We start from the raw sequence: 13,559 nt of genomic DNA, 5'->3' as shown, positions 1-13,559 counted from the left end.
AAAGTGAGGAGAAATCTTGTGCATGTATAACTAGAACATGCAAACGCCACACAGAAAGCTGTGAATCAGGACCAGATTAAATGGAAAAGTGAAAAATAAAATAGAGCAAATTATGCATGCTGCCATCAGAAAAGCAGGATGGTGCACTCGTCCCCGTGGAGGAAACCGTGACAGAACCAAACAAGTCCCAAAGAGCGCATCGTGTTAGTCATTAGTTCACGATGAGGACACATGGACCCAAATGAACTTGTAGTCTCAGTGGCTCTGGCAATGATGATGCCAGAGCTTTTTTTTTTAAGTTAGTTATTTATTTGTTTATTTATTTGAAATCCTCCAACACACCAGTTCATCAACGCTTCCCAAGCTGCTTCACAGTCCACACTATTCTATCTTGTTCAGAAAATGTACAGTAGAAAGGAGGATATAGTAGGATAGAGTGAAGCTTTTAGCCTTTTCTTTCCGGCATGGTTACCTGAACACTTGCTCTTCCTCTGGCCCTTTTTACAGCATTTACGGTGCTTTCTGAAGCCATTTTTAGTGTGGCTGCAGTGCTGGTCAGCACTGCAACCTGAGTCACTCTACCTTCCACTGGGACTTTCAAGTGGATGTGAATGGATGATCCTGCCAACCACATAAATATATAAGGACTCTGTGAACACATCTTCCAAACTCAAACTTCTGCAAGCATTTACAAATATTCACAAAGACACAGGCTGGAAGTGGTGTCTGCGTCTAACTGCCGCGTGTTCATTAGATTGATTAGATTTCAGTTGCCTTGGGTCAAGGTTACCGTGGCACTTTGAGGCTGTAAATCAAAATTTAATTCACTAATCATGACACAATTTCACACAAATGTCCAAAAGGATAAAATAATGAAGTGATGACATTTTCATCCAAAAGGTCAGCTTCCCGGTGACATCCTCACGTCTTGCCAAAACACTTTTCCTGCCATTATTCAACACTAACTCTGGACAGGTTGTAGAAATCGGAAGTTATGATCCTAATATTTCATACTCGCCCAAATTGTGATCTGTGCTTATTGTACTAATCTCAAAATGTATATTTTGAGCGTTAATTCTAAGACATACTTTAACTGCAGTTTTACTGTCATATCGCTATCACTCTGTAACATTAGGCTTCAGAGGAGATTTCCCTCAGGCATTCAAAAGTGATATAGAATATCTATTTGGCGTATTTACTGAGGGCGAAGAGAAATAATACGTCGCTGAAAGTAAAGATTATTAATGCACATGTGAGCACAATTAATTAATCTGACATAATGAGTCCACACACAGTACATTGACACATGGAGAACAGGCTGTCTTGTTAAATTATCTGGGTTTTTTTCTCTCCCGGATGATGCGTGGCCTCGGGATGAGGCATCAGCGGTGTCAGTAAAGGGTGGAAATGTCAGTTCAATTAAAAGTGGTTTCAATTAAAGTTATTTTACCTTGCTTGATGAGAGAGCTGGAGGTAGTGGAGATGAAATCTGAGAGATATTGCAGACGCTCCGGCAGAAAATTGAACCCCCGAATTGAAGCTAATTGAATTTGAGAATGATAAGGTTGAATGTGGGGAGCTCTTAAAGCGAGCAAGAAAAGGATGAGTCGAAGCAGTTTAGGAGAAAAAAGAGAGCGAGAGGCTGATACAAATGAGCGCGGAAGACTTGTAATTTAAATGGACAAAGATGAATCGGGGAGTGTCTTAAACTCATTTTCAACAGATACAGTATGGAGAGATGTGCGCCGTCAAATGGTCTGAGAACTCCTTATCTTTGACTTTGCAATGTGGCGACAATGTGAGAGCTGTATTCGTCTTGTTTTTGTCCCCCCTCTTGAAAGTAGCGGTGCGTCTTGTACCGTGGAAGTCAGAGCATCGGGTCACAAACGGCAGCCACGAAGCCCTCGGCAGTTCAGTGTGGTACTCAAGGCCACTCCAGCAGCGTCAACGACGCCATGCTTTGAGAAACTGTGTTTTCAGGCTGAAGGACAGCTTTTGTAGTCACGTGTTTAATAGAAGTGACGGTGGGCGAGAACCCAGATGTAGGATTAGTGCTATCTTAATCTAAAACATTTCCTCTGTTTAAATCCGCATTGATTTTTGCTTGGCTGTGATTGACGTGATGGAACGTGGACAACTCCACAGACGATGTCTCGATGTGTGTCATTGCTGCAGTAATTCAACTGCATGCTCAATTCTCACATCAACCACCAAAGTTCACATTCAGGAAATGTACTCATTTTTATTAACCTTATTGCATCCAAGAAGTATCGCCAGTAATCTTAAATACTCTTATTGGATGTATTTCAACCACTCAGTATATTGAATTTCCTCCCGAGACCTGGAAATGAATCTTTGTCTTTTGTTGGCGCCGTGAATCTGAAACATTCAAGTCGAACACTGCATTTGTTAATAGACTGAGTCTTAATGTGCAGTGAGAGGACATCCTGGGCTTCATAATGATCCCTCAGTCATCGGGTTGTGACCAAGTGCAAATAGACTCAATTTTTGAAGAGGTATCGAATCCAGATTTCACATTTCAGGGTTGCAAATGTCCAATATATAACCGTTGCTAATGATTAAATGTGTTGTAAGGGGGGAAATAGTGGCCTTTTTGATTTCCCTGCATAAGCTTTTGCAATATATGTGGTCCTACTAAACAAGCCTGTTTTAAGCAAGTGTAGAATGTTTGAATTAGAGGGGAGAAAAATGTTGTGAATTGTCATTTTTAAACACATTGTTTGATTTTACTTTATGATGGACAGATAATTATTGTTTATTCTTCTCTGTTTTAGGGGGACACACATTTGCATATTGATATATTCATTCACAAATAAACGGATACATAAATAAATGGAATCAATTGGCACATCTCTCGTTATTAGCCAAGTTCTTGTTTACAACAGACTGATCACAAACTGGTAAGTTTTTGTTCTCCCACATGTGATATCTGCTGTAGCGAGCAGCAGCTGATGACGCCATCAGAAGGTGAGCAATAGTAAATTTAACAGTTACCATAGAAATCAGTCAACCAGACACCCAGGGTCAGTCATGCATGACCTTCAGCTCTTTCTCTATACATTTTCAATGGAATATGTCACTTCAAATTTCATTCTACCTTACATTCTACACTTATGTGTATTAGTAGGTACTTTAAAAGAAATACCAAGACATAAAACACATAGAGGTATTCAAAAGCAAAAACATGTTTAGTAAGTTCCAACTGGAGAGACAAACAAAGAGACAAAGACTTGCCTATTGAGAAATTTAGCAGAATGTTGACTTATTTCAGAAAAATGTTTGAAGTGTTCAGCTAAAATAATATAAACTGCCTTGAGAGATGACTATCAAAGGGCTAGAGTACCTCATACAGCTTTAGTTTTTCCGATTAGTGAACACTAATAGTATACTAATACTATACACAAGCATGCAAATACTTTTAGTTCCTTGTATTAAACAACCAATCAATCTTTACATTTCAACTTTGATTCAGTAAAATACAAGTGAAAATGCTTCAGGAATGATTACATATTTGCAAAGACACACACGCCTTCACACATGAACACATTTAAAATACATGTACGCTCATCCAGAGTGTTGCAATTGCATAAAGAGAAAAAGTAAGAGGAGATTGAGAGACCTATAAAACTATGTGATTAAATCAGTTTTACAATTGTCTTAAAAATGTCTTGTAACCCAGAAGGAGACCGGAAGATAAATGGTGTTCTGTGGCACTCTGCCAAAATCCACTAAGTGTGAAGTTGTGAAACAAGATATTCAAAACCAGAAAAGTGTATTGTTCTCAGTGAAGTTAAAATTGGGAATCAGGAATTGAAGTGATGGATCAAAACAGTGCAACAATTACATTCTCTGGGGAAGACCATATCCTTGCTCATCCACTGCATCTCCTCTCCTCACAGATTTCCCAAGGCTTGAGCAGTGGTCTCACAACGCATCACTGTCCGATGCTTCGCTCTTCATGGATGGCTTCCTCTACATCTCCTCCAGCCTCACCAAGGCGACGCTGGAACGGCGTGGAAGAGACGGTGAGTGTAAGATCCGTTTTGCAACCCCCCCCCCACCACCACCATCCCCTCCGGCAAGGCCAATCAATCCATCAATCCATTTGTAAGCAATTTAAACTGCGTGTTTGTCAGGGGTCTACTCCAGTTAAGCGCTGATCGATCAATCAGTGTCAGTCTGTCAGCTGTCAAACTGCCAATCGTTTAATCCGTACAGCAAACAGTCCAGTCAAAACGATCAATGAATCTGTCTTTCAAAATGCGTCCTCCGTCCGTCCTCTGGGAATTCTTGTCTGACAGAAGTGTATTCGACAGCCCACTCTGCGGAAGCACAGGGCGAATTGGGGTCAGTTGAAAGGAGAAATTAAACAAAAGGGATTTGGTACAAATCCCTCTGAAACGCACCTGAAATGGCTCCTCCGAAACTTCAGAATTCTCTTTCCTTTCTCTTCCATGACAGTTTAAAACTTTTAATCAGGCTCCATTTCACACCCAAAGTCCTCAGCTGCTGCTGATGCACCTCCTGCTCCGCGATGGTCCCATATCTCCAAACAGCTGGAGCATTTCTGGGGCCCATGGGTAATTAGGAGAAGGAGCCGGCTTTGGGAGCTGCCTCCAGGGAAGAGGGTTACCAGGAAAGTGGAGGAGTGAGACGAGGAGTGGAAGGCGATGGGGGTGGAGGAGAAAACGCAACCTGCCACTTGGAAGAAGCTGAATTTCCTTCATCTTGAGCAAGACATCCATCTCAATTTCCATCACCCCAAGCACACACTGTACTCTCATTGGTGGTTATATATGCTGCCTAATGAACGGGGCCGAGGTCTGGGAAATTGCCTGTTAGAAGCTAGAAAAGATGGATCCAAGTATTTCTTGGAAGTATCATTATTTGCATAAATGAAATGTGTTTTTATTAAATTTTTCTTTGAAGGATAATTGCAAAGCATTACAACTTGGCTTTCTCCTTTCTTTTAGTTTTAGCCATCATAAAAATGTGTTTCGGGACTATACGGTGATGAAAACTGAAAACAGTTGGACTTTGATCCAACCAGACCCAGGATGTCTAGAACACAAATTGTACAATGTTTTAAACTGGTCTTAAATAGTGTCTGAATGATTCTCAACCCAGAAATATCATTCGTCATGATTATTTAGTAAAAGTTCTGTTTGTACTGCAGATTTATTACACAAATGACAACTTGGGGTTCAACGTTTTGAACGTCTAACCTCGGGATTTCGAGAAGCCGCCATTGAACTAAAAATTACCCATGCATCCAAATATCTCATTCACCAATGAACCCAACAAGCATCTTTCTGAACTGTTGGGAGAATCCAGACTTCCCGAGCTGATTCTGATCTCTAATGCGTCTACTCAAAACTGTACAAAACAAAACAATCAGCGAAAAAAACAACTTTAAAAAATGCTCCCAATGCTGTCGTGCATTTTCAAATTTCTTCTGGGATCAATAAAGTACAGATCTACGTACCTACCGATCTACCTCCCACTGTTGTGTAAAATATTGATGAGAGCAGGCCAATGTCAGCATTTTCCTTTAATTTCTACGCACTGCCACTGCCTTCACTGGATTCAAAGAAAAGCAATATATTACCTGTCTTATAAAAGCCTGTTGATGTGACAGCATGTGGTTTGCTGTTCCACATAGAGTGAAGCACTTCAAACAGAGTTAACGCTACAGGTGTCAAATATTTTGAGGGCCATTTTAGTCACAGTGGGGCATTACACTCCATTTTACAGACGCCGCAGTCTTCCAGAGTCATCGCCCCTCGAATAAGTGCTTGTAATATTTTGGCCGATAAACACCTTGTTATTTCATTCGATTATGGAGAGTCATCCGAGTTTGGCTTCTGTGCCTTAATGGTGCTTTAACTGCAGTTGTATTTGCTGAAAAAGTCACAGTTTAAAACTCCAGCTTCTTCAATTACAAGGAGGCACTGTCAGGACTTTGTGATTATGGAGGGATGGGGTATTTCTGAATGTACTCCTGGATGCCTTTTGCTCTCAGGCTAATGGTTTGATGGTCTATAGATGTACCCAAGTTCTTAATAATTCAAAGCTTCTGCTTGGGACTTAATAAAAGCACTCTGCCACAGTGTCTTAAACTTTGCCTTCTTATTTATTTAATTTTTTGTCTGGAGACATCTCCAATTGACTTCTGTGCTTCCACTAATGGAGAGTAAGTTCAGAGTATAATATAAATTAATTTGGCGAGCAATTTTAGTAATGGTATTGAGAGAGGTGACACGAGGAATCTTTGTGCCAGTGCACCATAATGAAATAAAACATTAATGCCGCTTAGCTTTTACCACACAATTGGTAATCTGTTTTACTAACCGGCAAAACAATGTTGAAAGTGTCTCATTCTCCAGCACTGGCTCTGCTTTACTTCCTGTTGTGTTGTGCTACCCAAGATATCCAGTTCATAAAGCAGATACAAGAAATGAAGTCCTCCCCCCTCGAACGGACACACGGGTGACTCACGCTACTCCAACATCCAAGAGTGTGTACTTAATGTGTGTGAGCCTCTATGTGTGTGTGCTCCTGGGAAGTGAAGAGAGACAGTAAGCAGTTTCCATCGGAAATGGTGAGTGGCAGCGGGGAAATGGCACCCCTAATTTCTGATTAGTTTCGTTTTTTTTCCTCATCAGCAGTGCTCTGTTTTTGCCCGCAACAGTAACTCACAACTGCCGGATAAAGGAAAGGCAAAGAGGGAAAAAAGGAGGGGGGAGGGACGGAGATTTAAAGAGAGAGGAATAGAGGGAGAATTGTGTTAACAGTTGTATTGAGGACACATTCAATTATTTGCAGCGACTCTGCCGTTTTGATAATGAACCGAATCTTCTGTATTGTTTTTCATGAAAAATTGGTCGTTGACGAACATTAAACGAGGGAAATTTCTATTATATTGTATATTTTATGAAAAGTACACAAAAGCCTGTTTAAACAATTTGTCTTGATCTAATATGCTTTTTTTTTTTAAAGTGTCTTTGTTGAAATCGTTGTGCTTCTGTTTGCTTAAACGAGCGAGCGCTGCCGCTGCAGCTCAAAGCCAGAATCACATGGCAGCGAGTGTATGTGTGTGAGTGGATATGTGTGTGTCTCTCTGTGTGTGTGTGCGTGTCTTTACTTTATCTTATGCCATATCTGTCAATTCCTCGCTGTAATGAAGTGCGCCGTAATTCTGGCACAGACGGATCGTTCAGATCCCTTCAGTTTCTCCATTTCCATTTCCAGCCCCCCTGACAAGCTGTCCAGCAGATGTCTTCATCACAGATATTTTAGTCTGATGGCGAGATAGGCATTAGATTGGAGGAAAGAGTAGAGGTACGAGAGCGAGCAGAGGGCTGAGCGAGTGATTTCACTGGGAAAGCGGCACAGTCTGCTTTTTCGATGCATACTGAAATAGGTGTCTGTGCGATGTCGATAAAAAAAAGTTCAGGGAGGGACTCTGGGTGAATCTGGTGAAGTTCAGTTAAACGTTGATACACAATCAGAGTCAAAACTTTGGAGTAAACATGTTATTCTATAACTTGGTCCACGAAGTCAATCAACAATAAGACTGTTTAATTGCCACATTGACGACTTAATTAGACTCATCAACCTGCTCCTCTTACACTCTTTGAGCATTAGGCTCATTTTTCAAACAGCTGAAGGTGGGGGGGGGGTAAAACATAGCGGGAAAAATAGAACTGTAGGTTCCACATTGTATGTTTGGAGGCCTTTCTTTCTCTGGAACAAAATATAGCAAACTGTGTGGGGAGCAGTCTTGGCGTACCAAGCTAATTGGAGCAATTTAGCTTGGTGGAGGTATGTTCTACGGTTGGCTTCCGCCGCTTGTGTTGTCTCTGGCGGCTGGTTGCGGACCCCTGTGGAGAGCGGCTGGGCCGCGGGGCCGTCGCTGTGTGCGCGGAACAGCTGGCAATGGACGCAGCTGCTTGATTGTAAATCAAGCACTATTGTTCCTCCTATTGCGCTGTTGCTTGTCGAAGAATCTCGTGGTAGCCCACCCGCTAAGGAAATTCTGAACCACACACAAAGAAGGGAAAAGGAATGCTTTTGATTGGTCGACGCAATGAAGCCAGTTTCCTGGTGGAACATCTTGATCTGGTCCAAAAGCTTTCACTGTTCTGATAGGAAGTAACTTGTGCCACAAATGTCATCATAGTTGAAAAGTAGTGATATTGAAGTCACTTAGATTGCAGTTATTACACATTTAGCCTGCAGGCATTCAGGGATTGAACCGGCATCCCCGCACCTGTTGTCGGCTTTGTATGTTGCATCATTGGTACAAGTGTTTTTTTTCTTTTTCTTTTGCTTCCTGGGATTTCTCTCTTATCTACTGAATCTCTCACATCTTCATTCACACTTGAAACCCATAGGAGATATACCCCAAAATGCAATTTGTTCAATAGTTAGTCTTTCTACACCCTTTATGTCCCATTACCCCCACCCTCTCTACTCAACCCTACAATATTAAAGCCTATTATAGCATCATGTGGGCATCTGTACCCATGATTGCTCTGGTCATTATTACAATAATTCTTCAAAAACTAATTGCATGAGCAGGGAGCCCATTCATGTGTCCACACAGTCTGGACCCAGGATCCCGTAGCAATTTGCTTCTCAGATTCACACTGGGATTTATTTTGTGTCTTTGTCCTTGGAGTGGCATGGAGAGGAAATTAAAAACATTTTTTTTGTGTCCCCCGATGGAGATGGAAGATGTTGTCAGGCATTCCGTTCAAGGAGATCGGATCTAAAGGCCACATTTTCCAACATTAGAATGAGATCTATTAGTATCTCTAATGTAATATTCAGTATTCAAGTCGACTCATTTGCATATTTCAAGGTCAGCACTGATTGAGAAGTCCAATGCGCTTGACCAGAGATTGTCCTGCATTTGGTTGTGGAACCCCTGAATCTGGAGTTGTTGAGTGCGTGAAGCTTTTGTTCCACTTCATTTGAATATATTTTGTGTCATTATGTTTAATATGTTTTTGTCAAGGAATGAGCTTTTCCAAAAATTTGTTTTATTGTGTGGTGGAGGCCGAATGGTGGAAAATTAAGAATTAGAAAGAGAAACAATTTGCATTACTGAAATACACTTTCTGTACTTTATTGGGTTATCCTTATATTTCAGTTCTGTTATTGTTTGTAGACATTCAGCCCTTCTTATCTAAGAACCATGTGTATGGAGCTGGAATTCCCATCCTTGTAGATTGAGAACTTTATGTAATGTTCAGGTATTTGATCTGTCCATCCATCACTCTGTTAATGCTAAATGATTTTTCTCTCATTTTGCAGAAACATTTGTTTTGATGCAATGCTGAAGTGAGTAGAAGTCATTCATCTAGTGTCAAATGGAAGAACGCATGAACCTATTCTAATGTAGCACATTCATTCTGACTGGCGTATGTTGTAATGATGAACATGATCCCATTTTGTTGGGAAACATTTCCTTGTAAGTAATTGGACAGTACACTTCAAATATAATACAACATATTAATTTAAAAAGGACCACTTCAATGATCATAAAAATTGTTTTTTTAGTAATTAACATTACAGGCTTCAAGCACCTTGGAGAGCAACGGATGTGAAAATCAACTGTGCTTATTAAGAGGATCATTGCGCGGAGGTTGTAAAGAAACCCATTCAGTTCCCAGCTTATTAAAGCTGGTATGAAGGAAGGAAGGAAATTACAGGAAAGTGCACTAGAAAACAGGAACTTAACTACCATCTGTTAAAAGATGATGGACATGACATTTTCTCCAAAACCTCACTGATGCGGGGATACATGTGAAACTGAAGTGCGTTATTTCCGTCACCAAGACAACGCTATGCCCTGTCACAGACTGGATTGATAATGGCTTTAAATACCACACACTTTGTCTCTGCTTTCCTCCCGCTCAGTCCCACACACAAGTACAAAAGTGGTAAATGTGCATTCATTTTCAAATGGAGACAATGAATCTTCAGCAGCAGGAATCTTTTTTTTTTTTTTTTTTTTAAATGCCACAGTAAGCAGACAGATATTAGTCCTTTTTTTTCCGTTTTAAAGCTGCTTGCAGAATCATGTCCAAATTGTATTTCAGGGGTTTTTTTTTTTCTTTCATTTCCAGCAGAAAACACAAAGTAAAAGTCAGAAAGAGCCCTAAAGAAAGGCAGTGCAAAGGTTGAATAGAGCAAAACTGACATCCTCCTTCCCCATGCTTATCACATCCTTTTTCTTTTAACAGCCAGTTGTAGACACTTCCTTCTTTATTGGAACTATATCTGTTCCTTCAGAAACATCACACACAGTTGGCAGAGGAATGCACAATTAGCATATTCATGAGATGAATACAGTGGAAACTTTGGAGTTGCGAGCGACAGGGGGTGTGGGGTGGATGGTGTGTGTGCGCGCGCGTGTGTGTCTGTGTGTATTGCAGAACAAAAAAGCAGATGGCACGATGACTTTGAAAATCCAAAATTAGGTATGTTTTCATGAACTTCATGCTCATTGGCTATGTAAATCGCACAGACAGACAGTCATGAAAGACAATGTTGTGTGTTTTCCACCGTCTTCCACTGAGATCTTGTTTTGTTGATTGGAATCTGCTTGGTACTTAACAGTCTCTTAACAGCTTTAGATTAGGAAGTGTACAAAACCGTGCGTGCTCTCATATACTGTATATATTATATCTTTTGAAAAGTGACACAAGTCATTTACACTTAGATTTATTTGTCTGGACAAACCGCAACTGATGGATGTTTTCACACTTTGCCTCAGAGTAAAACTTGTTTTGACAGTTTTAAAAGGAAAGTCAATGTTTGACAGTATTTCAAAATTCTTCCTCGTCTCATTAGTTGATGCATGTTGCTTGTTTTTTTTTTTTTTTTTTTTTTTTGGCATTTGACACTGATTCTCGAAAATGTTTTATCAACGGCTGTTATATTGAAATAATAATGTAGGTGTAATGTCTACACATGTCAAAAGGTCTTTTAAGAGGAATATAGACACAAATCAGTGCTGCATAGGTGTCATCCCATTTAGATGATAGTGTTTTTTGCCCAGATATACTATTCTCATTTAGACGACTAATTATAATAAGCGTTTCATTTGTAACATTTCAGTGACCTCGGATGAATAGTAATGTATTTTTTACACATAAAGACACATAGTTCCTTTGGAAAAAGTAGCTCAACATTAGTTTAAAATCGCTGCGGGGTAAGAAAAGAAAAAAAGCAGGTCTGACTTAAAACATATGTTTTATAAAGACACATAAAGTACCTCAACAATGGCCAGAGAAAGAAAAAATAAATAAACATTTGATAGAGCGCACCGAGTGATGTTTGTGAATGCTGAAACGCAGCCTCTTATCTCTGAGTTTTTAGACAGATTCTTGGTAATGCAGCTCACAGAGTCATTAGCTGTGTTATATGGAGTCAAACTCTTGTTAATTGTTCTCAAACCAATCACTTGACCTGCAGCCTCTGATGAATGCTTTTTTATTTACTTTACGAACGATAGTTTGTAAGATATAATAATAATCAGTATGCAAATTACACTTAGCCATTAAGTTTATCTATTTTAGTCATCTGAAACCGTTTTAGTCTTAGTCTAGTTTTAGTCCACAAAATAAGCAGACTATTTCTCCAGAATATCCAGTCATTAGAAATATTCATCAGTCTGTTATAGAATGGTATTAAAGTTTCAAAATGCAATATAGACGAACGCAAAACTTTTCAGAAACAAAAAGCAAAAATGATGCATTTTTCCTTGAATAGTTGTTGTGTCAACGGGGCGTAGCCTTCCTATACTATATACCAGATGTGCACAATAGTCATGTGATGATATTAACACAACCACTAAAATAAATGATGATAATATCTTTAGATCTGTCCTTTCAAATAACAGTGCTCTTTCCCTCCCTTTTCTCTATACCAGCTGTTACTGTGCCATTTAAAAAAAATATATATATATTTTTGCCTGTTTCCATCACGTGGATGTCAGCAGTTTCTCCTCCCACTTTGTAAATGGATCGAATCCACCATCTTTAGAGGCTGTTTTTTTTTCCCCTCTCTCAAGATGTCTTTCACAGACAACTGAAGGATGAGTGCCAGCCAGACACTCGACTCCGGTTTGCTTTGGCTTGGTTGTAATGAATTTATTCTTTGTTTACACATTTGGTATTCTTATGACCTTCTTCTGGCTGGTGTTGTCAGTTATTTTCTAATAAACTGTGTGATTCTCCTGTCTTTGTTGCCGCGAACAAGCCTGGCATAACAACAGATGATTAGGAATGAAGTGTTTTGGATGCATTTAAGAATATCCGGTCCTTGTTCCCCCGCATAGTAATTGTGGGATGAGGAAGCAAGAGCAACAAAACGTCCATTCTGTGTGGGAAATTTTGGATGATATTGATATTTTACTCTGTATGAAACACTGTATGTCTTGTTTTGTTTGTCATTGTACTTTTGGTCTCCCTGAAATCCAACATGAATCGTCTCTCAAGGTCAACCATCGTGAATTTTGAATAATGATTTTTTTTTCAACCCACATGTGTCTTCACACATTGCCTATGCTGTTTCTGTACTTTGCAGACATGATACGCCGCTGGTGTACATTAGAGGGCGGATTCCTGACTTACTATGAGAGCGAGCGTAGCCCCTCCCCCATTGGCCGGGTGGACGTCACAGACGTGGTCAGCCTGGCCGTCAGCACCTCTGAGACCATGACCGGAGCTGGGTATGAACACACACGCTTGCACACATGCTCACCACTCAGTAGATTTAATTCATTTCTATATCGGATTTCTCATTAGCAGCAGCACAAACAGTGGCTTTTCTTCCAACACACATGCGCTCAAGCATCCATGTGCATAATACAACTCCGGACACAAACAAAAACAAAACTGCCTTTTAGCTCACCGCCTGATCATTTTGAACTGCCAACATTCTGAATGCGTTCCCCTGCCAGGTGTAACATCTTAAACTAGAAAAGATCCAATTTAGTGAAGGAGGAAGGAAGGCAGAGTTCAGAAAAATGTGGAGTCCATTAAATGCTACAGTTACTGGGATAACAAATGTTGACTGACTTATAGTTACATAAATGTGGAAGCAGGTGCAACAGGTGTTTTTTGTTGTTGTTATTTTTGTCTGTTGTTTTTCATGCTTCAGAATTACTTGATACTGTTGTTATTCTCACAAGTTTTGGACTGTGGTAGTCTGGGTGTGTGTGCTTTTTTATTTATTAAAACAATACACTTATTTTTCTTAAATACAAGTGTACAATAAGACATTTCCAAAATGAAAAGTGATTAAATGTACATTCCCATACATATTGAAACCCAACTTCTACTTCTGTATACTTTTTTCTTTTATGCTGCACATTTCTTATTTTAATTAAATGTATTTTTGTCTACAATACATTAAAACAAATGAAAAGCATATATCATTCATCTAATTCCAACGATTGAAGTTGACTCATACACAGATTATCTAAGTTATGGAGCCTTCATTTGAAGCTAATATGATGTAAA

At 39.7% G+C, this 13,559-nt stretch overlaps 1 protein-coding gene across 1 annotated transcript in view; it reads left to right on the top strand.

Moving 5' to 3' along the window:
- arap2 (ArfGAP with RhoGAP domain, ankyrin repeat and PH domain 2) overlaps positions 1 to 13,559 on the top strand; it is a gene marked incomplete at its 5' end in the record, with an annotated part of 137,058 nt that overhangs the window by 81,058 nt on the left and 42,441 nt on the right. Inside the window, 2 exons of the mRNA XM_080519230.1 lie at positions 3,921 to 4,046; positions 12,622 to 12,766. Of these exons, the coding sequence (XP_080375356.1) occupies positions 3,921 to 4,046; positions 12,622 to 12,766 (271 nt within the window). The remainder of the gene's footprint in view (positions 1 to 3,920; positions 4,047 to 12,621; positions 12,767 to 13,559) is intronic.

This window comes from Blennius ocellaris (assembly GCF_963422515.1).
Source record: "Blennius ocellaris genome assembly, chromosome: 23".
Lineage (NCBI taxonomy): Eukaryota > Metazoa > Chordata > Actinopteri > Blenniiformes > Blenniidae > Blennius > Blennius ocellaris.
The sequence above is the reverse complement of the archived record's forward strand: the minus strand, read 5'-3'. Positions and strand labels throughout refer to the sequence as shown.